At 46.5% G+C, this 23,495-nt stretch overlaps 1 protein-coding gene across 1 annotated transcript; it reads right to left on the reverse strand.

Annotated features, from left to right (window-relative positions):
- Positions 1-1,923: 1,923 nt before the first annotated feature.
- Positions 1,924-18,392, reverse strand: LOC116978134. Its single transcript, XM_033029155.1, has 2 exons — positions 17,684-18,392; positions 1,924-2,338 (listed from the first exon to the last, which is right to left on the reverse strand). The coding sequence occupies exons 1-2, from the start codon at positions 18,099-18,101 to the stop codon at positions 1,947-1,949; spliced, it is 810 nt and encodes a 269-aa protein (XP_032885046.1). The 5' UTR covers positions 18,102-18,392; the 3' UTR covers positions 1,924-1,946.
- Between the last annotated feature and the right edge of the window lie 5,103 nt (positions 18,393-23,495).

Consider the following 23,495-nt stretch of genomic DNA (forward strand, 5'->3'; position numbering starts at 1 on the left):
CTATTCTTTTTATTTTGAAAAGCTTGGTATGAAATAATAGAACCTCTGATAAACGCCTTAGAAGATTCCCATAATAGGGAGGGTGAGATGTCTGGTTTATCATTAGTCTCAAAGAAAAGTTCCATCTGTTGTTTTAGGTATATACAACCATCCGGGTTGTTTAAAATTTGGGGATTAAACCTCCAAAACGATTTTTTATTGAACATTCCATCTAGTTTTAGGAAGAAGGTTAACAGAGAGTGATCAGAGATTACACTATTATGATATTTAGGATTAGTTATAAAGGGAATTAATTTTGTGTCCACTAGGAAGTAGTCAATACGTGTATAGGTTTTATGTACTGATGAATAAAAGGAATATTCCCTTCGGGCTGGGTTTGCAATCCTCCATACATCTGTTATATTTGTGTTTTTTATGTATGCATTTAAATGTTCACTGGATTTTGATTTTATATCGTCTCTTTTGTTGGGTGGATTTATCCAGATATTGATCCAGAACGCAATTGAAAACTCCCCCAATGATCACATTTTGGTAATTGTACTCAGAAATTATATTCAGGATTTTATTAAAAAATTGCGATTATCAAAATCAGGAGCATAAATATTTACCATGGTAAGTGGAGTAGAGTGTATCTCTCTAGTAGTTATGACATACCTCCCCTCTTTGTCTGCGATGGTATTCTTTGTTTAAATGGCATGCCTTTACGAATTATAATTGCGGTACTCCTAGATTTAGAGAGATAGGAGGAGTGATATGTTTGACTGATCCAATTTGCCTTCAGCCTGGTCTGAGCTTGAAGTTTCAAGTGTGTTTCCTGTAGAAATATTATATCGGCATTGAGTGATTTTAATTGGGCTAGAATCTTACCCCTTTTGATTGGCTCATTAGCGCCCCTTATGTTCCAGCTACAAAACGTAATTCCTCCAATTTCCTTTTGCGCGTCGTCTTGCATTGTAAATTACATTTGTACCTTTATGTCAGATGGTGCAACACAATACCTCGAGCTTCTGGGTGTTGGGTGGGTGCTCACAGCTACTAAACTCTGTTGGTATATCCCTTGTAAATGTGCCCTTAAAGAAAAATCAAAAAAAGAGCTAAATAGCGTAAAAATTGTGATAAAACAGTATTTAAAAAAAAAAATACTGCAAGAAAAAAACCACCGAATGGTGGAAGAAAAATTCTTGAAACCTTCCGTAGATGTTAAGTTACATTAAGCTCCGTTCCCTTAAACAAGTATTGTGAAAAAGAAGGAACAGTTCAAAACCGGGTAATATAGAGAAAACCATCGAACATGTAGATCTACTTAAATCTTCAACTGGATGTACTATTTACTAACAATTACTGTATTTCACTTAGCAGACAAAGCCCAGTATATTTGTCAGAAACTGCTGGTTGGAAGGGGTTAACCAAAATTACAATCTTGTCTGCTTGCCAACTTCCAGCTTAATTCCTTGTTAGTTTATCTTGAGCGTAACTGGGAATCTGTCTTCCCGAATCGATTACGCATATTTTATTATATTAGTATATTAGTATAATAATCCAACAGATTAAACTAGCGATCATAAATCTACAGCATGTTCATTATTGACTTAAAAAAACCCCAGCAAAGTGTGCTAGTACATTTTAGATTAGTATACGTGAGTTAGTCCAGTTATTTATGTGTTAGTATATAATTATAGATATCTTTTTATTAGTGAACTATTACTTTCATCTCCATTTAATTTAATTTTTCTATGCTGCGTAACTCAATTTTTTTTAAATCTTTCGTTCAAAAAAAGTTTGTCCTTGAGTTTACATTCCAAAGTCAATAAGGTGTCTAGACTTCACCACGTGTAACTTCTTCGGCCACATTATCGAGAACATTTGTGCTTATATTTATTTTAAAAGTCATATTTTCTCAGTTTCAGATATATATGTTAAACCTCCGGATAACCGTGATATTTTACTTATCCTTTAATATCCTTTGTTAGCTCTTGTGCGTATTTAAATGCTTCTTCTGGATCAATAAAGAAACGCTCCAAATCCTTATATGTGATACTCATTTTTGCAGGATAAATTATTCCGTATCTTAAGTTCGGAATTCCTTTCAGGATCAGTCTTGTCTTTGTAAAAAGGGCACGTTTCTTAGCCACTTCTGCTGGGTAGTCTCTAAAGAATCGTACGGTTTCACCTTCAAACATCAGATTTGTTGCGAATGGAATTTTTTTCATAATGTCTTCAAGAGCTGCTATGTCGTGAAGTTTCACTATAATCTGTCTTGGAGGGGCTCCTGGCCTTGAATGTGCTCTCTGAACTCGGTGTGCAACATCTACTTTTGGTTTTTCAGACAGCTTGAATACTCAGAGCAGATGGTGTACACCCAAACAGGTTCGGCTCAAGACTGTTAAAGGACAATCTTCTCTTCTCGCTTTCCCACAAATCTACCCTGCCACGGTCTGACACACAGGCCGCAGTCAGACCACAGGTGGAGAAGCGAGGCAACAGCCCCCCCCACACATCTACCCTGCCACTGTCTGACACACAGGCCGCAGTCAGACCACAGACCATGAGGAGAGACAACAGCCCCCCCCACCCACCCATCCCCATCGACGCGCCCTTACCCCCCCTACCATCCCCCACCGCTGATGCTGGCTTGGAGAGGAACGGCCACCACCCTCCTCTGCACTCCCCCATCGACGATGACCTCCACCCTCATCTCTCCCTTAGCCATAACAACACCAGCTCCACTGTCTCCTCCCATTATGATTTTCCATATGAATTGAAGAAACAGGAAAAAGGTGGCATTAAACTTGCATCTGTGTCTATGATGCCCAGCCCATGCCCCATATCAGTACAATCGCCACGTCACGGCCGCAGGGAGATAACAACCAAGCGGAGGGCGCCACAGCCCCCCCCCCCTGTATTGATAGCAGTCCTGAACATTACTGAGACAAGAAAGGGTTCAGCCGTAGACACATTACGAAGGAAGTTCCGCATAATCAGCTGAACCCAAGGTCGCCTACGTCAAAGTATGGCACCTTCTGCATTCCTGTTGTGACTACTAAGAGAGTAAACAAAGGGAAACTTAGACACACTGCTAACCTAACAAATCTAATACCTATTCCCTCCAAACCAAAACCAACCATAAAGCCTATCAATAATACCATCAGGATGGGTCTGCTTAATGTTAGGTCTCTTAATAATAATAATAATAATAATAATTTGTTTATAGGGACAGTGCATATTAATGAACATTTGCATGTAAATATGCGAGGTTGTAGCCAATCAGTAGCTAATTTCCGTCTCTAGTCCCAGGCAAAGGTAGGTGAAGTGTCTTGCCCAAGGACACAACGACAGTACACACTCCAAGCAGGATTCGAACCGGCCACCTTCAGGTTGCCAGCCGAACACTTAGCCCATTGTGCCATCTGTAGTAACAAATCATTTTTAGTCAACGATTTTATTACCACCTCTAAACTGGATTTTATGTTTTTAACTGAAACATGGCTAGAACAAAATAACAGTGCAACCATTCTGATCGCGACAGCTCCTCCCAATTATAACTTTTTTGATGTATGTAGATCTGGAAAAAGAGGTGGAGGGGTTGCTGCTATATTTAAAAATGTATTTCAGGGGAAACAGATGTCACTTGGTGATTTTCCATCATTCGAATTCCTTTGTGCTGTATTGAAATGTTCCCCCAGAGTTCTCCTATTAATTATTTACAGGCCACCTAAATATTATGCAAATTTTTTCGATGACTTTTCAGAATTATTGTCTAGCATCTCCACTGACTTTGACTATCTAGTTATAACTGGTGATTTTAATTTTCATACTTGATTTGAATGACCAGGGTGCAAAATAATGTTTTACTATTTGAGACACATTTGAACTACTCAACATGTGAAAGAGGCTACTCATTGTAAGGGGCACACCCTGGACTTGATTATCACAAAGGGTCTCAATGTTTCTGATATTTTCGTGACTGATCCTTCATTGTCTGACCACTTCTGTGTTCTCTTTAATATATCTTTTATTCCCGACATACAGACAAAATCAAATACTGTCAAAAAACGGTATATAAATGAACATTTTACTTCGGAGTCACGTGAGTGACTACGTGAAGAAGGGCCGTCCGTCTGCGTGCGCGTCATTTTACGTCTGAAAGCAACGCGCGCAACGGACTGGAGAGGCACTGCGTCCTCCCAGCCGTTGGGATTTTAAAAAAGGCGGCAGGTAAGAAAAGTTGAACCACTTACCCTGCGCTTTCTGTTCGGGCTAAGGAATTATTTGTTTTTCAGAGCCCCAAAAAATGTCGAAGAGACGGTTCGCGGGGAAACCGGCTGCCGAAGACCGCAGCATTCCTGGTAGCGGACGACGGTAATTTTCGCAGGCATCAGAACCGGCAGCAGCAGACTTGGTGCAGGAGGAAAGCACCATGGTGGTCCCAGCGGGACGTAAAGCCACCCATAAGTCTGCCAGACCCGTAGATTCGGATGAGTCCGGGGAAGAGGGATACCCTCCCTCATCGGGAAGCGTCCGAGGACGACTCTCCCACATGGAGCAGCCTATGGAGAAGCTGCTCCACAATGATAAACTCCGGAGAAAGGAGCAATATCAGCACGAGTCCCTTCTACAGACCGTGCCAGCAGCCTCATACTCTGGGCAGCAATATGTCTTTCACATGGAAGGGGGAAGTACATACGGGGATTACCCGGATTCAGAGTTTGGAAGCACAGTGGGGGAACACTCCCAGGGGAGATTGGAGGAAGAAACCCTGAACAGGTACCCCCCACCATCTAACTGTGCTTCCCTCAAGGTTCAAGCGGTGAACCGTATAATTTGGGGGCAAATAGGTCCCATCATCAGGAATCAGGAACTGAAGTTCCAAAAAGTATTAAACCTGCTGGGGTCTGGAATTACTTCGTCTGCAGGAGGTGTGGAAGGAGGCCTCCTCACTGACCGGGAACAGGATACCATGGCACTGCTATGTAATGCCCGCTTCGAAATAAACTGCATTCTGAAAGAGGCAATAAAACCAGCAATAAATTAGAAGTTTGCAGCTCTTTGCAAAGCTAGCGACATCCAGCCCGCAAACTACCTGTTTGGGGAAGACCTGTCAAGACAGGTACGGGACCTGGATGACCAGGCAAAAACCGTGCCCCTCATAACAAGAGGTCAGGCCACACCCAGGGGTCCATCCACGAGATTCCACCCCTACAGCTCTCGGCGTTTTACACCTAGAGAGCCAGGCACCGGAGGAAGATTCACACCTGAGTCAAGGTCTTTTTTAGGGGCAGGCCCCAGCAGGCCGACAGCGAGGATGAGGAGAGAGCAACCACCAGCTCTGCTCACCAAATCTCGCGGACGAAAACCATCGCCACGCCGCCAGTAACAACAGAGGTAAGTCAAACCAGTTCCTCAGGGAACATACCAGACGAACCTCACTTACAGGTGGGGGGAAGGTTAAAATACTTCTTAAAAGAATGGTGTTGGGTCACTAAGGATCCATTCATACTGCACAGTATAGAAGGATTCAAAATTAAGTTCAATTTGAATTCATCACCACCACCAACACATTCTAATATTCGCACATATGTCTTTTCCCAAAAAGAGACAATGAATATACAAAAAGAAATTGCAACGTTATTGAGAGGTCATACACAGAACCTCACCAATTTATATCCAATTTATTTCCAAAAGAGAAAAAAGATGGAGGGATCCGTATTATTTTGGATCTTACGGAACTCAATACATATGTGCAATATAAACACTTTAAAATGGACAATTTTGGAACAGCAACTCAGTTGGTTTCCAAAAATGGCTATATGGCATGCATCGACCTCAAAGATGCATACTATTCGGTGTCTATTCACAAAGAGTATAGGAGATATTTGAAGTTTACCTGGATGGGTCAATAACGGCAATACAAGGCTCTGCCAAATGGATTGACATCAGCCCCTAGACTGTTTACCAAATTACTGAAACCAATTCTGGGGCTGCTAAGATCTCAAAATCACATTGTCATGGCATATTTGGATGACATTTTCATCTTTGGAGTGACCAAAGAATTGGCAGAAGCAACAGTCAAGGCAACCAAAACCCTGTTTGAAAAACTTGGGTTCCTAATCCATCCAGTTAAATCAAAATTAACTCCTACCAAGGTAATTGATTACCTAGGATTTACTATCAATACAGTAACCATGTTGGTGACTTTGCCTAAAGGCAAACAACAAGACTTGAGGAAAGCCTGCAATGATCTGATAGAAAAACACAAACCAACTATCAGACAAACAGCAAGTGTAATTGGCATTTGCAAATTGGTAGCTGCCTTTCCTGCAGTACGCTACGGACCTTTGCATTACCAGCATTTACAGCGGGCAAAGGAACGAGCATTGAAATTGCATGCAGGTCAGTTTGGCAAATCAATGTGGTTACCAACTGAAGCCATTATTGAACTACAATGGTGGATGGAAAACATAAGACTCAGCTCAAGAAAAATCTTACTTGAGAGCCCATCAGTGTTTCCCCAAACCGACGCAAGCGGTTTAGGATGGGGAGCCACAAACACAGTCAGGAACTGTGGAGGCAGATGGAATGAGCAAGAGTCTGCTATACTCCAACTATATGGAATCAATTACCTAGAATTGTTGGGGGCACAATATGGGCTCAAGTCTCTCTGTAACAACATGCAACATGTGCATGTTCAAATTCAGTTTGATAACACTACTGCGGTAGCAAATATCAATCACATGGGTGGTGTAAAATCTGTATCCTGTGACAGATTATGTAACCCCATTTGGCACTGGTGCATCGAGAGGGATATTTGGATCACGGCAGTATATCTACTAGGAAGATATAACACGGTGGCAGATGCAAGGTCACGAATGTTTAATGATAATATAGAATGGATGTTGAATCGTACAGTATTCAATGAAATAATTATACGATTTGGCACTCCAGATTTGGATCTGTTTGCATCTAGATTAAACCATCAATTACCCAGATATGTGTTCTGGGAGCCGGACCCAGGAGCAGAGTCAGTGGATGCTTTTTCTCTAAACTGGGGAGGAATGTATATTTATGCTTTCCCACCATTCTGCCTCATAATCCGATGCTTGACTAAAATCAAGCATGACAAAGCCACAGGCTTTTTAGTAGTACCAGATTGGCCTACACAAGCCTGGTTCCCGAAAATATTGGGGATCATAGTCCAGCCATTAATGGTTGTACCTAAGAGGAGAGATCTCCTAGTAAACCCAGTTTCAGGGAGCAACCATCCACTTTCTGACCGGATTAATTGTTGGTTTTGCAGATTCTGAGGAGGCCATTTCAAGACATTGGACTATCCAAACGAACTGTGGATATCATCACAAAGGCATGGAGGGACAGTACCAAAAAACAGTACGCCACACATATTAAGAAGTGGGAAGCTTTCTGCCATGCAAACGATATAACATACAACACAGTTCGGATAACGGATGTCTTGGAGTTCCTATCAGCCCTGTACTATGACTATAAATTAAGTTATAGCGCAATCAACAGTGCCAGATGTGCACTATCCTCCTACACTGGAGGCAGGGCACGGACCGATAGGAACGCACCCCTTCGTAATAAAATTAATGAAGGGAATTTACAATTCGATACCCCCAAGGCCTAGGTACACGGACACATGGGATGTGAGCATGGTACTGACCTTACTTCGTCAGTGGGGACAGCCAATGGCCTTATCTTTGTCAAAACTAACATTGAAAGTGGTTATGCTGATGGCGCTAATAACAGCCCAAAGAGTCCAGACACTACAAAAACTACGACTGGACTACATGACCAGCAATACGAATAACATAACATTCGTTGTTAAGGACCTGATCAAACAGAGCAGGCCAGGAATGCCAGGGATGAAGATCCAGTTCCTGGCATATCCAGAGGACCAACGATTGTGTGTGGTAACACATTTACACCACTACCTGTGAGTCACGGAGAACCTCAGAGGTTCAGAACTATCGGTCCTCATCAGCCACAAGAAACCACACCGAAAGGTGTCAACACAAACTATCTCCAGATGGTTAAAGGAGGTAATGGTGGTAGCGGGAATAAATACTCATATCTTTAAATCTCACTCCACCAGGGCTGCATCTACGTCGGCAGCAAGAACGATGGACGTGCCCCTTGATGACATCCTAGCGGTTGCAGGATGGGTGAAGGAAAGAACGTTCCAGCGGTTTTATAACAAACCCATTATCGGACCAGGGGTATTTGCTCGTGCCATCTTAAGTTCTGTTACCTAGTTTTCCCACAGGTTCGGAGGGGAAGCTAATAAAACATTTATTTTCTTTATTTTAAAGCATCAGTGTCTTTACTAACTACGTTATGTCTGAATGCTTTAATAATACTCTCATCCATGGTCAATCCATTCAGTGTGTGACGCCTGGATTCGTAACCGCTGTGAAATCACAGAGCTTTGAAATCTTCACGTAGTCACTCACGTGACTCCGAAGTAAAATAGTAAGATTAAACGAGAACTTACCAGTTTGAAGTTTGATCTTGATTTTATGAGGAGTTACGATGAGCGATTACGTGCCCACCGCTCCCACCCTCATATTATCAAGGTCATATGGAAGTTCTAGTTTTTCACAATCTTACTATTCTCAGGTCTTCTTTTTTATCTGTGATTTAACACCGCTGCTTTGAAGTTTGACGCGCACGCAGACGGACGGCCCTTCTTCACGTAATCGCTCATCGTAACTCCTCATAAAATCAAGATCAAACTTCAAACTGGTAAGTTCTCGTTTAATCTTACTATTCTAATGTACTCTTTAAAAATGCCATCTCCTTGTTACGACCTCTAAACCCATGTGCTGCTGATGATCTTGTAGGTAACTTTAATTCCAGAATTGTGAAAGTTATAGATGTCATTGCACCTGTTACGGTTAAAACGATTTCTGGTAAGCAAAAGGCACCCTGGAGAAAAGCTGCTTTTGTAACAGCCCAGAAAAGAGAATGCCGGAAAGCTGAACGCATCTGGCGGAAAACAAAACTTCATATTCACCATGACATCTATAAAGAGAGCCTCCGTGCCTACAATTTAGACTTAAAAAGTGCTAGAGAAACATTTTCCTCCAATATCATTAACAACAACACTAATAAGGCAAAAACCCTATTTGCAACTGTTGACAGACTGACCAACCCCCCAACACAAATACCACCTGAACTCCATTCCACGCAGAAATGCAATGAGTTTGCGTTCTTTTATACTGATAAAATTGAAGGCATCAGATGTGCCATCAATATCTCCGCTTCAAACAAAAATGTTGGATCACCAACCTGTTTAGGCAAAAGTAACGTGGCAATGATGACATGCTTTAATGTCATCTATCTATCTATCTATCTATCTATCTATCTATCTATCTATCTATCTATCTATCTATCTATCTATCTATCTATCTATCTATCTATCTATCTATCTATCTATCTATCTATCTATCTATCTATCTATCTATCTATAAAAGTCTGTGGCTGCCGCCTGCCGTCCGTCCGTCCGGCTGCCGGCTGCCTTTCTTCCTTTTGATTCGTTCCATCGTGTGATGTCACAATGCCCAATGTTCACATATGTCCAATCGGAATGGATCCATTTACATATGCCTTTGCAGGAGCCCCAGCCCCTGGTGAACGTTCCATTGTGTGATGTCACAATGCCCAATGCTCAAAGACATTCTTGCCATAGAGGGAGTACAGAGAAGCTTCACCAGACTGATTCCTGAGATGTCAGGACTTTCATATGAAGAAAGACTGAATAGACTCGGCTTGTACTCGCTAGATTTTTGAAGATTGAGGGGGGATCTTATAGAAACCGATGTTGGGGAAGTCCAGGACAAGGGGTCACAGTTTAAGGATAAGGGGGAAATCTTCTAGGACCGAGATGAGAAAAAAAAATTTCACACAGAGAGTGGTGAATCTCTGGAATTCACTGCCACAGAAGGTAGTTGAGGCCTGTTCATTGGCTATATTTAAGAGGGAGTTAGATGTGGCCCTTGTAGCTAAAGGGATCAGGGGGTGTGGAGAGAAGGCAGGTACAGGATACTGAGTTGGATGATCAGCCATGATCATATTGACTGGAGGTGCAGGCTCGAAGGGCCGAATGGCCTACTCCTGCACCTAATTTCTATGTTTCTAAGTTTCCCTCTTCTCACCCCTCTCCCTCTCCCACCCATCCCTCTCTCCCCCACCCCCCTTCACTCTCTACCCTATCCCCTTCCCTCTCTCCCCCGCCCCCTTCCCCTACCCCTCTGTCCCTCTTCCACCACTCCTCCTACCCCTCCCTCCCCACTCTTCCACTTCTCTCCCTCACCTCACCCCTTTCCCATCCCACCCCTCTCTCTCCCTCCCATCCCCCTCCCTCCCCTCTCCCCCCACACCCCTTCCCCCTACCCCTCTGACCCTCCCCACTCTTCCACCTCTCCCCCTCCCACTATCCCTCCCCACTGTTTCCCCCCTCTCCCCCCACCTCTCTTCCCCTCCCTCCACACTCTTCCCCCTCCCTCCACACTCTTACCCCTCCCCCCTCCTCTCTGTCCCACCTGTGTGTTTGGGGGGTGGTTAATGTGAGTGTGATGCCTCAGCCCCCCCCCCCTCCCGCAAACGCCGTTGGGGAAACAGACCCAACGGGTCTGCACTTGGATTAGTCTATTATTATATAAAACTGTGTGCCTGCCGCCTGCCGTCCGTCCGGCTGCCCGTCTGCCTTTTGATTTGTTTCCATCGTGTGATGTCACAATGCCCAATGCTCGCTGATGTCCAATCACAATGCCCAATGCTCGCAGATGTCCAATCGGAATGGATCCATTTACATGTACGGCTGCCGGCTGCATTTCTTCCTTTGATTCACTGCAACTCCGAAACCAGACGCAGAATCGCCGACATCTTTTCCATTTCGGTAGAGATTTCACTTTTCTTTCTAAGTATCCGCTCCTCATTACATTTCGTCGAGTTTAAATACACGTTTTTAATCAAATCCTTCCCCCCCCCCTCTCCCTCTCCCACCCATCCCTCTCTCCCCCACCCCCCTTCCTCTCTACCCCACCTCCTTCCCTCTCTCCCCCCGCCCCCTTCCCCTACCCCTCTGTCCCTCTACCACCACTCCCCCTACCCCTCCTCCCCACTCTTCCACTTCTCTCCTCTTACCCCACCCCTCTCCCTCCCCCACCCCTCTCTCTTCCCCTCCCTTTCCCTCTCTCCCCCACCCCTTCCTCTTACCCCTCTGTTCCTCTTCCACCACTCCCCCGTCCCTCTTCCACCACTCCCGCTACCCCTCTACCCCTCCCTCCCTCCCTCCCCACTCTTCCACTTCTCTCCCCCTTCTCTCCTCCCCCCTCCATTTCCTCACTCCTCTCCCTCTCCCATCCCTCTCTCCCCCACCCCCTTCCCTCTCTCCCCCCGCCCCCTTCCCCCTATCCCTCTGTCCGTCTTCCATCACTCCCCCTACCCCTCTCCTCCTCCCTCCCCACTCTTTCCCCTATCTCCCCCCACCCCTCTTCCCCTCCCTCCCTCTTCCCCTCCCTCCCCATCCCCCCCTCCCCCACATCTCACCCCCTACCCCGCTCTCCTTTCTCTCCCAAATCTGTCCCGTTTCCTCCTCCTCCTCTCCCCTCCCTCCCCTCTTCTCACCCCCCTCCCCCCACCTGTGTGTTTGGGGGGTGGTTAATGTGAGTGTGATGCCGCAGCCCCCCCCCCCAATATTTAAAAAAATACTGGCTTCTCACCCATAGAATCAGCCCCAGCCCCAGCCCCTGATGAACGATCCATTGTGTGATGTCACAATGCCCAATGCTCAAAGACATTCTTGCCATAGTGGGAGTACAGAGAAGGCTCACCAGACTGATTCCTGGGATGTCAGGACTTTCATATGAAGAAAGACTGGATAGACTCGGCTTGTACTCGCTAGATTTTAGAAGATTGAGGAGGTATCTTATAGACTTACAACATTCTTAAGGGGTTGGACAGGCTAGATGCAGGAAGATTGTTCCAGATGTTGGGGAAGTCCAGAACAAGGGGTCACAGTTTAAGGATAAGGGGTAAATCTTTTAGGACCGAGATGAGAAAAACATTTTTCACACAGAGAGTGGTGAATCTCTGGAATTCACTGGCACAGAAGGTAGTTGAGGCCAGTTCATTGGCTATATTTAAGAGGTAGTTAGATCTGGCCCTTGTGGCTAAAGGGATCAGGGGATATGGAGAGAAGGCAGGTACAGGATACTGAGTTGGATGATCAGCCATGATTATATTGAAAGGTGGTGCAGGCTCGTAGGGCTGAATGGCCTACTCCTGCACTTAATTTCTATGTTTCCCTCTTCTCACCCCTCTCCCTCTCCCACCCATCCCTCTCTCCCCCACCCCCACCCCCCTTCCCTCTCTCCCACCGCCCCCTTCCCCCATACCGCTCTGTCCCTCTTCCACCACTCCCCCTACCCCTCCATTCCCACTCTTCCACTTCTCTCCCCTTACCCCACCCCTCTTCCCTCTTACCCCACCCCTCTCTCTTCCCTTCCCTTCCCCTCTCTCCCCCACCCCTTCCCCTTCCCCTCTGTTCCTCTTCCACCACTCCCCGTCCCTCTTCCACCACTCCCGCTACCCCTCCCTCCCTCCCTCCCTCCCTCCCTCCCTCCCTCCCTCCCTCCCTCCCTCCCTCCCTCCCTCCCTCCTCACTCCTCTCCCCCTCTCCCTCTCCTCATCCCTCCCCCCCCCCCCTTCCCTCTCTCCCCCACCCCCTTCCCTCTCTACCCCACCCCCCTTCCCTCTCTCCCCTGCCCCCTTCCCCCTACCCCTCTGTCCCTCTTCCATCACTCCCCCTACCCCTCTCCTTCTCCCTCCCCTCTTCCTCTTCTCTCCCCACTCCCCCTCCTCTCTCCCCACTCTTTCCCCTCTCTTCCCCCATCCCTCTCCCCCTCCCTCCATCCTCCCCTCCCTCCCCATCCCCCCCTCCCCCACGTCTCTCTCCCCATCCCCCTCTCTCACCTCCTACCCCGCTCTCCTTTCCCTCCCAAATCTGTCCCGTTTCCTCCTCCTCCACTCCCCTCCCTCCCCTCTTCTCCCCTCCCCTCCCCCCACCTGTGTGTTTGGGGGATGGTTAATGTGAGTGTGATGCCTCAGCCCCCCCCCCCCCCCCCCCGCAAACGCCGTTAGGGAAACAGACCCAACAGGTCTGCACTTGGTCTAGTTATTATATAAAACTGTGTGCCTGCCGCCTGCTGTCCTTCCGGCTGCCTGTCTGCCTTTTGATTCGTTTCCATCGTGTGATGTCACAATGCCCAATGCTCGCAGATGTCCAATCGGAATGGAGCCATTTACATATACGGCTGCATTTCTTCCTTTGATTCACTGCAACTCCGAAACCAGACGCAGAATCGCCGACATCTTTTCCATTTCGGTAGAGATTTCACTTTTCTTTCTAAGTATCCGCTCCTCATTACATTTTGTCGTGTTTAAGTACACGTTTTTAATCAAATCCTTCCCCCCCCCCCCCCCCCCCACCAATATTTCAAAAATAAACTGGCTTCTCACCCATAGAAGCAGCACCAGCCCCAGCCCCTGGTGAACGTTCCATCGTGTGATGTCACAATGCCCGATGCTCACAGATGTCCAATCAGAATGGATTCATTTACATATGCCTTTGCAGGAGCCCCAGCCCCTGGTGAACGTTCCATTGTGTGATGTCACAATGCCCAATGTTCACACATGTCCAATCGGAACTTAAGAGGGAGTTAGATGTGGCCCCTTGTGGCTAAAGGGATCAGGGGATATGGAGAGAAGGCAGGTACAGGATACTGAGTTGGATGATCAGCCATGATCATATTGAATGGTGGTGCAGGCTCAAAGGGCCGAATGGCCTACTCCTGCAATTAATTTCTATGTTTCTATGTTTCCCTCTCCTCACCCCTCTCCCTCTCCCACCCATCCCTCTCTCCCCCACCCCCTTCCCTCTCTACCCCACCCCCTTCCCTCTCTCCCCCCACCCCCTTCCCCTACCCCTGTCCCTCTTCCACCACTCCCCCTACCCCTCCCTCCCCACTCTGCCACTTCTCTCCCCTTACCCCACCCCTCTCCCTCCCCCACCCTCTCTCTTCCCCTCCCTTTCCCTCTCTCCCCCACCCCTTCCTCTTACCCCTCTGTTCCTCTTCCACCACTCCCCCGTCCCTCTTCCACCAATCCCGCTACCCCTCTACCCCTCCCTCCCTACCCACTCTTCCACTTCTCTTCCCCTTCTCTCCTCCCCCTCCCTCTCCTCACCCCTCTCCCATTCCTCTCTCTCCCCCACCCCCCTCCCTCTCCCCCCCCGCACCCTCCCCCCTATCCCCCTGTCCGTCCTCCATCACTCCCCCTACCCCTCTCCTCCTCCCTCCCCACTCTTCCACTTCTCTCCCCCCACCCCCTCCACTCTCCCTCCCCACTCTTTCCCCTCTCTACCCCCACCCCTCTCCCCCTCCCTCCCTCTTCCCCTCCCTCCCCATCCCCCCCCTCCCCCACATCTCACTCCCCATCCCCCTCTCTCACCCCCTACACCGCTCTCCTTTCTCTCCCAAATCTGTCCCGTTTCCTCCTCCTCCTCTCCCCTCCCTCCCCTCTTCTCACCCCCCTCCCCCCACCTGTGTGTTTGGGGGGTGGTTAATGTGAGTGTGATGCCGCAGCCCCCCCCCCCAATATTTAAAAAAATACTGGCTTCTCACCCATAGCATCAGCCCCAGCCCCTGGTGAACGTTCCATCGTGTGATGTCACAATGCCCAATGCTCAAAGACATTCTTGCCATAGAGGGAGTACAGAGAAGGTTCACCAGACTGATTTCTGGGATGTCAGGACTTTCATATGAATAAAGACTGGATAGACTCAGCTTGAACTCGCTAGATTTTAGAAGTTTGAGGGGGTATCTTATAGACTTACAAAATTCTTAAGGGGTTGGACAGGCTAGATGCAGGAAGATTGTTCCAGATGTTGGGGAAGTCCAGAACAAGGGGTCACAGTTTAAGGATAAGGGGTAAATCTTTTAGGACCGAGATGAGAAAAACATTTTTCACACAGAGAGTGGTGAATCTCTGGAATTCACTGGCACAGAAGGTAGTTGAGGCCAGTTCATTGGCTATATTTAAGAGGGAGTTAGATCTGGCCCTTGTGGCTAAAGGGATCAGGGGGTATGGGGAGAAGGCAGGTACAGGATACTGAGTTGGATGATCAGCCATGATCATATTGAATGGTGGTGCAGGCTCGTAAGGCCGAATGGCCTACTCCTGCACTTAATTTCTATGTTTCCCTCTTCTCACCCCTCTCCCTCTCCCACCCATCCCTCTCTCCCCCCGCCGCCTTCCCCCATACCGCTCTGTCCCTCTTCCACCACTCCCCCTACCCCTCCCTCCCCACTCTTCCACTTCTCTCCCCTTACCCCACCCCTCTTCCTCCTCCACCTCTCTCTCTTCCCTTCCCTTCCCCTCTCTCCCCCACCCCTTCCCCTACCCCTCTGTACCTCTTCCACCACTCCCCCGTCCCTCTTCCACCACTCCCGCTACCCCTCTACCCCTCCCTCCCTCCCTCCCCACTCCTCTCCCCCTCTCCCTCTCCTCATCCCTCCCCCACCCCCCTTCCCTCTCTCCCCCAACCCCCTTCCCTCTCTACCCCACCCCCTTCCCTCTCTCCCACCGCCCTCTTCCCCTCTGTCCCTCTTCCATCACTCTCCCTACCCCTCTCCTCCTCCCTCCCCACTCTTCCTCTTCTCTCCCCCCTTTCCCCTCCTCTCTCCCCACTCCTTCCCCTCTCTCCCCCACCCCTTTCCCTCCATCCTCCCCTCCCTACCCATCCCCCCTCCCCCACATCTCTCTCCCCATCCCCCTCTCTCACCTCCTACCCCGCTCTCCTTTCCCTCCCAAATCTGTCCCGTTTCCTCCTCCTCTCCCCTCCCTCCCCTCTTCTCACCTCCCCTCCCCCCACCTGTGTGTTTGGGGGGTGGTTAATGTGAGTGTGATGCCGCAGCCCCCCCCCCCCCCCCCCCGCAAACGCCGTTAGGGAAACAGACCCAACGGGTCTGCACTTGGTCTAGTAGACTCTAAAACTCTTGTGGAAACGGTGACACAACTAAGGCCATCCACCTGCTGCCTTGATGCATTACCTACCAACTTTTTTTAAGAATGTTTTTGACTGCCTAGCAATAGACATACTACAAATAGTTAACAGCTCCCTTCAATCAGGCAATTTCCCAAAAGCCTTGAAAACTGCAGTTATTGAACCCCTTTTAAAAAAGCGGAGCCTAGATGCCTCTATTATTAATAACTATAGACCAATATCAAACCTATCTTTCATCCGCCCTTATTAAAGTTGTAAACGACATCCGTCTTAACACAGACTCTGGCAAAGTTTCAATATTAATGCTATTAGACCTCAGTGCTGCATTCGACACTGTTGATCACTCAATACTTTTGGACAGGTTGGAAAAATGGGTGGGGCTTTCAGGCACAGTCTTAAGTTGGTTCAGGTCATATCTACAAGATAGGAACTATTTTGTTTCCATTGGCGACTTTGTATCAGAACCAACCAACGTGACGTGTGGAGTCCCGCAAGTATCGATCTTAGGGCCCTCTTTATTCAACATCTACATGCTCCCACTAGGGCAAATCATGCGAAATAATAATATTGACCACCACTGCTTTGCCGATGACACTCAAATCTATGTAGCGCTATCACCAAATGACTATCGCCCCATACATCTGCTGTGCCAGTGCATTGAGCAAGTCAAAGACTGGATGTGCCAAAATTTCCTCCAACTAAATAAGGACAAAACGGAGATAATTGTTTTTGGTGCTAAAAAAGAAAGGCTTAAAGTAACCCAACACCTTCACTCTCTGTCCCTGAAAACTTCAAACAAAGCCAGAAATCTCGGGGTTATTATGGATTCAGATTTACATTTCGACAGTCACATCAAATCAGTAACAAAATCGGCCTACTATCACCTCAAAAACGTAGCAAGATTAAGAGTACTCATGTCAGCTCAAGTCTTAGAAAAACTTGTACATGCCTTTATTACTAGTAGGCTAGATTATTGTAACGGTCTCCTTGCAGGTCTTCCGAAAAAAACTGTCAGGCAGCTACAGCTTGTTCAGAACGCTGTTGCTAGAGTTCTAACAAAGACCAAAAAATTTGAACACATTACACCAATTCTTAAATCCTTACATTGGCTCCCTGTATGTCAGAGAATTGATTTCAAAATCCTGCTGCTCACCTATAAATCACTACAAGGTTTAGGGCCAAAGTATATCACTGACATGCTTCCACTATATAAGCCTTCTAGACCGCTAAGATCTTCTGAGACCAATCTGTTAGTGATTCCCAGAGTAAATACAAAACATGGGAAAGCAGGATTTAGTTACTATGCAACAAATAGCTGGAATAAACTTCCTGAAGATTTAAGACTTGCCTCAACTTTGACCACTTTTAAAACAAGACTGAAAACTTTTATGTTTACTTTAGCTTTCAGCTAAATCTTAACTACATTGCACTTTTAACTTTTGCACTTTTTATAATGCATTTTTAACTTTGCTTTTATTTTCTTTTAATTCTTCTATTTTATTTCATTTTATTATTTCATTTTATTGTATGACATGTTTTTGTGTGACGCACTTTGAGTCTGCCTCGTGTATGAAATGTGCTATACCTTGAATGTTGCCTTGCCTTGTTTAAGTAAGTTGGCAGTGAACTCCCAAGGGTCCATTCCAGTCTCCTTTCCTTCTCTCAATCCAACTATCCTTAAATTCTGCCGTCTTGACCGAGCTTCGAGGTCGAGACATTTGTCGGTCATTCTAGCCAGTTGCCCAGAAACTCGGTCTTGAACTTCTTTCATTCTCTTCATCACTTCAGACATTTTCTTCATCGCAGTTTCCAGATCTTTAATAGCAGTGCTGTGTTCTGCAGAAGTAGTGAGAACAGGCTCCAACTTTTCATTGTAAACTTCTTCAACCCGTTCAATTTCTGCTTTTAGCTCGGTCTCTACTTCCACAATACGTTGCTTGAGAGTACCAATTGTCTCAATAACTTGCTTATTCCCGAGCTGCATACTTGTAGCCAGTCCGGAAATCTCCTTATGTAACATATCAGCAAAGTCTTTTGACACAGCTGCTCTTAAAGACTATTCCTGTTCTGTTACATTTCAGCAATGATTCTTCGACCTTCAGTTTCTTCTTCGGACCCTTCTGGAGTTGTTTGAGGTGTTTTTCCCAACTCCTTAGCAAGCAGTCTGGTCAGAGGTCTTGAAGTGGGTCGTTTGGGTAAGTTCCTTTTTCTCATTTAAAAGTGCCGTTATTCCCCGTTATTTTGCGGCGATTTCTGATGACGTCACTTACGCGACATCAGGCATCCCCGGTGAGTATTTTTAAATCGGTCCCGTCTTCCTTTGAAAGCTTTTTAGTGCTTCTAGCGCATTTGTCGGGAGCGGAGCCGAATACTGCGCCTCTCACTGCTGCATGGCGCCACCAGAAACGAATATCACTAAAACTAAGGAGTTGATTGTGGACTTTAGAAGGGCTCAACATCCGAGGACGTACACGCCACTGGAGATAAATGGGATTACTGTGGATAGGGTGGGCAGCTTTAAATACCTGGGAGTCCACATCACAGAGGATCTGACATACTCTGGTGCTGTAGAAAGCATCCTGTCCTATAACATCCGGTTTGGCAACAGCTCTGCCCAGGACAGGAAGGCTCTGCAGAGAGTAGTGCGTTCGGCCGAACGCACCAAGGGAACTACACTCACCCCCCTGCAGGACCTATACACCAGGAGGTGCAGATCCAGAGCCAGCAAGATAATGAAGGACCCCTACCACCCCAGCACAGACTGCTGCTAGTCAGGCATGTGCCTCCGCTGTCAAGCTGCGAAAACAGAGAGGATGAGACGGAGTTTCTTCCCACAGGCCATCAGGAATGTAAACTCTTATCTCACCCGGCAGTAATTACTGTTGTGTCTTTAAAAAAAAATGTAAATACTGGTTCTGTTCAGTTCTGTTGTTTTGCACAATCCCGCAGGCATTGCCACTTTCATTTCACTGTACATCTTGTATGTGTATGTGACAAATAAAGGTGACTCGACTTGACTCAATGCAATATGTTACCGGGTGGCACCCACAATGGCTGCCTCACCAACAGTCTGTCTCGTCCCTTCCTTCTTTGTTGTATTATAGTATGTGTTAAATGTATGTTTTAGTGTTCTCTAGCCTGTTTTATGTGGAGGTTGGGGGTTGAGGGAAACAATTTCTAATCGCTTACCTCAACGGAGATGCGATGTTTTTGGTATCGGATCTACGTCCATATTTGGCCTAACATCGTGGAGTTGGCGGCCTCTTGCTGGAGATGGCCTTCGGGAGTTCCTCCCGCGGGAGCCTGCGGACTTAACATTGAGGAGCTCGCGGTCCCTGGTTCGAGACCGACGTCGGGAACTCCAAGCTACAGGATCTTTGGCCGCCCCGACGCGGGAGCGGGGGCTTTGATCACCGGCTGCAGGAGCTTCGATCGCCCCGTCTGCGGATGGTTCGACTGCCCCGATCGTGGGAGAATAAAGAGGCAGAAGATTAGACTTTATTGCCTTCCATCACAGTGAGCAATGTGGGGAATCTGCTGTGGTGGATGTTTATGTTAACTTTTATGTAGTTGTGTGGCTTGTTGCTTTTTCTTAGTATGGCTGTATGGAAATTCGAGTTTCACTTGACATGACACATGACAATAAACTCTCTTGAATCTTGAATCTTCAACTGTACCTTAATTGATACACGTGAAAATAAACAGACATTTGACATTTTGAACCTTTGAACTGATTGATTTAAAGGTTTAATTTGTTTGTTCGCTAATTTTCAATATTACTTGTGCTGTCTTTTTCTTAGGTAATGGCTCGGTACAAAGGGTAACCTGCTTCTTCCCTGGCTTTGTGGATTCTGAGGAAACCAAGGCAGTAAATGTTCGAAGTGCAGACTCCTCCAACAGGTGGGGCAGGACGTGCTTCTTTACTGATGTATCAAATGAACGGATATTAAAGGAAATCTCAAGCAGATAATACAATATCCGGGTCTGTAAATGAGCTATGATAACTTGGCAAAAGATCTAGTGCAGCACACTCCTCTTAGTTCACGTACAAGGGGGCGACTTGCACGCAACGGATAACATGTCTTGGAAGCGGTTTATTGATATACAACAGCTGGCTCATGTAAAACCTGTTAATCCTCAAAGATTAGTTATCAGAATGTTTCACAGACTTATCTGATAATACATCTTTATATGAACTAAGGGGTGTTTTACAAGCTATGAACTACTTTATTGGACCTCTGGTTGAATAAGAAAGAGGTAATCTGCAGCATGATAGGTATGCAACATTGCAAAAACAAAGATCCACATTCCTTAACATGTTAATACTGGAAATCCAAGGCAAGAAAGCACTGGCAACAAACAGCAAGCTCATCTGCATTTGCAAAGGCTGTTTCATGCTTCATATGAAGGTGTGGTATAAAAGTATAAAAAATGACACTCTTTCAGCTTGTCTATTATATATCTTCTTGAATCATTTTTGTATTCACTCATATTCCCTAAGTGGCCTGATAACACAATTTTTAATACATATTGTCAGTGTTTTTCCAATTACTGCGGTCAGGTTAACGTGATGGTAGTTCCCTGCCTCTCTCCTTATAGAGTGGGCTCATATTTTTACCCTCCAACCCGTATCACAATCCAAACGGCCTGTTTCCATGCTCTATGACTATGAGAAGATAATCAAGTTCAAGTTCAAGAGAGTTTATTGTCATGTGTACACGAAAATGCTGGAGAAACTCAGCGGGTGCAGCAGCATCTATGGAGCGAAGGAAATAGACAACGTTTCGGCCCGAAACGTTGCCTATTTCCTTCGCTCCATAGATGCTGCTGCACCCGCTGAGTTTCTCCAGCATTTTTGTGTACCTTCGATTTTCCAGCATCTGCAGTTCCTTCTTAAACACTTATTGTCATGTGTCCGTGATAGGACAATGAAATTCTTGCTTTGCTTCAGCACAACAGAACATAGTAGGCATTGACGAAATTTCAAAATACTGCAACATGAATCAGTTGGTCTTTGTTTTTAGTTAATTTAATTTTTATTTTCATAATCATTATCATCAATGATTACATTAATTTCTGAAGTGGTGTTTCTGTACTTTTTATTTGCACTCATTCCCTGGCGTGGAGGTGGACTGCTATGGCCATTGAGATTTTTTGGATGGCATGAGGCGACCAAGAGTGGTAGACTCAGCCCAGTCTCTCATGGGCACAGATGTCCACACCTTCAGGAGCATTTTGAAGGACACAGATGTCCACACATTCAGGCTGCCTCAAAAAGGTGGCATCTTTCAGTAAAGTGTCAGGAGTGTTAAATTAGCATATGGACTGGCAATTCAACAATTAAATTTTATTTGCTGCAGGTTTACAGGTCCATTAAAATGACAGAACAAATAACTATACAATAATCAGTGATACGATAAATTAATAATCAGTAATATGAGGTTACCAGACCATAATAGGTCAAAACCGTAATATGTAGTGCAACGTGAATAGTTGCTGGGGTAGGGTTGTGTTTAATGTTGTTGTGGAATATTCAAGAGCCTGATAGTTGTTGGGAGGAAGCTGTTCTTCAACCTGGAGATCACACTTATCAGTCTCCTGTACCTTCTTCCTGATGGTAGTAGCAGGGTGGTGAGGGACTTTCATAATATTAGCAGCCTTTTTGAGGCAGAATCTTTTGTACATCTCTGATGGTGGACTGGGCAATATCTATTACTTTCTGCAGTTCCTGACGTTCCTGGGAGTTTGATTTACCAAACTGGGTCATGATGCAACCAATCTGTATGAACACTACCGTACATCGATAGAGTATTCAGCCACATACCAAATCTTCTCAAACGTCTAAGGAAGTAGAGGCATGAAGAGCTCCCAACTAGAGTGCAATAGAAGTGCCTGTGGTGGTTGAGTATTTTTCATACTGTGTATATAACCATCGAGGGGTTTGCAGCAATCTGCAGATATGTTCTGTTTCAATGTGAGTGATTTATGCCCCTGTCCCACTTAGGAAACCTGAACGGAAACCTCTGGAGACTTTGCGCCCCACCCAAGGTTTCCGTGTGGTTCCCGGAGGTTTTTGTCAGTCTCCCTACCTGCAACCTCCGGCAACCACCTGCAACCTCCAGGAACCGCACGGAAACCTTGGGTGGGGCGCAAAGTCTCCAGAGGTTTCCGTTCAGGTTTCCTAAGTGGGACAGGGGCATTACTTAGCTTGTGATTGCCTTACAAGTACCACTGTTTGGACCAATATCACCATGGCTGAAAACATGTACTGCCCTCAGATTAATATCATATGGGTATGTGTAAGATTGCGTAAGCATGTATGCCAATGGGAAGTGCACCTGGCACTGTTCATGGATACATCACCTACATGCAGGAAGAGGGGTGGACATCTGACTGGTCAGCTTAGAACAAGAAAAGACCCTCAACAGGATATTGTACACATACATGATGGACATGTTCTCCAAAATGGACTTTGGGGAGGGAATCAGGAATTAGATCCAACTGCTCTACACTGATATTTGTAGTTCAGTCCAAATCAATGGGTGGGAAACGGATAGCTTCCCCATCAGATCTGGAGTCAGGCAGGGTTGCCCACTTTCCAGGCTTGTCCTATTTGTATGCTGTATAGAACCCTTCCCTAAATTCATCGGGAAGGGCAAGAGCAGAAGAGGGGTGACTTTGCCAGGCAGGTGAGGCACTGAGCTGAAAACCTCCCTGTGCATGGACGAAGTCACCGTCTTTTGCTTGGATCCATTGTCAGTCCTAAGATTTTTCAACCAGTTTGAGTTGGCATCGGGAGCCAAAGTCAATGGCAGGAAGAGTGAGGTTGTGCAACTGGGCCAGCCAATCTTCCATCTTCTTCAACGTCTGGTCTGACTACCAGAAGATGCTGGGGATCTGTTTCTGAGGGGGCCAGGCCTGCAACAAGAATTGGCTGGAGAGGATCGTCTAGGTCAAGCAAAAATCAGGTCTGTGGAAGTGCTCCCTCTCAATAACAGAGAAAATTTGGTCATCAGGTGTGAGCTGCTCTTGGGGCTGCTGTTCTTGGTGCTGGTATGGTCTGTTCCCCACTCCTCTGCCGCAGCGGTCACCCGGGCATTCTTATAGCTCATCTGGGGATCTAAGATGGAGCGGGTCCGATGAGTCATGATGCACGAGTTGGCAAAAATGGGGGCAAAAGTTAACACAGTAAAAGTGTTAACTGCAATAGGCTGTGCGTGGAGCAAAAACACATGAGCACCAAATGGCATTACCTGCTGAGCTACTTTTCGCTGGTGTTGTGAAGTATGGGTCTGGCACTGCTGCTTCGCAATGTGCCAGTCAGCTGGACATTGCTGCTCCACCTGTCCTTTGTGCAAAGGTTCTTCTGAACCAATACCTTTGACCACATCCTGAAGGCTTTGTGTCTCAATGC

The sequence above is a fragment of the Amblyraja radiata genome, chromosome 10 (genome assembly GCF_010909765.2).
Source record: "Amblyraja radiata isolate CabotCenter1 chromosome 10, sAmbRad1.1.pri, whole genome shotgun sequence".
NCBI classification, from domain to species: domain Eukaryota; kingdom Metazoa; phylum Chordata; class Chondrichthyes; order Rajiformes; family Rajidae; genus Amblyraja; species Amblyraja radiata.

What these genes read in the sequence shown, in the direction of transcription:
- LOC116978134 (XM_033029155.1), bottom strand. Translation starts at nt 18,101, where the DNA reads ATGTTACATAAGGAGATTTCCGGACTGGCTACAAGTATGCAGCTCGGG. An exon ending in TGCCAACTTACTTAAACAAG is followed by an intron (nt 2,339 to 17,683) that starts GCAAGGCAACAT and finishes ATCTGCTCTGAG; the next exon opens with TATTCAAGCTGTCTGAAAAA.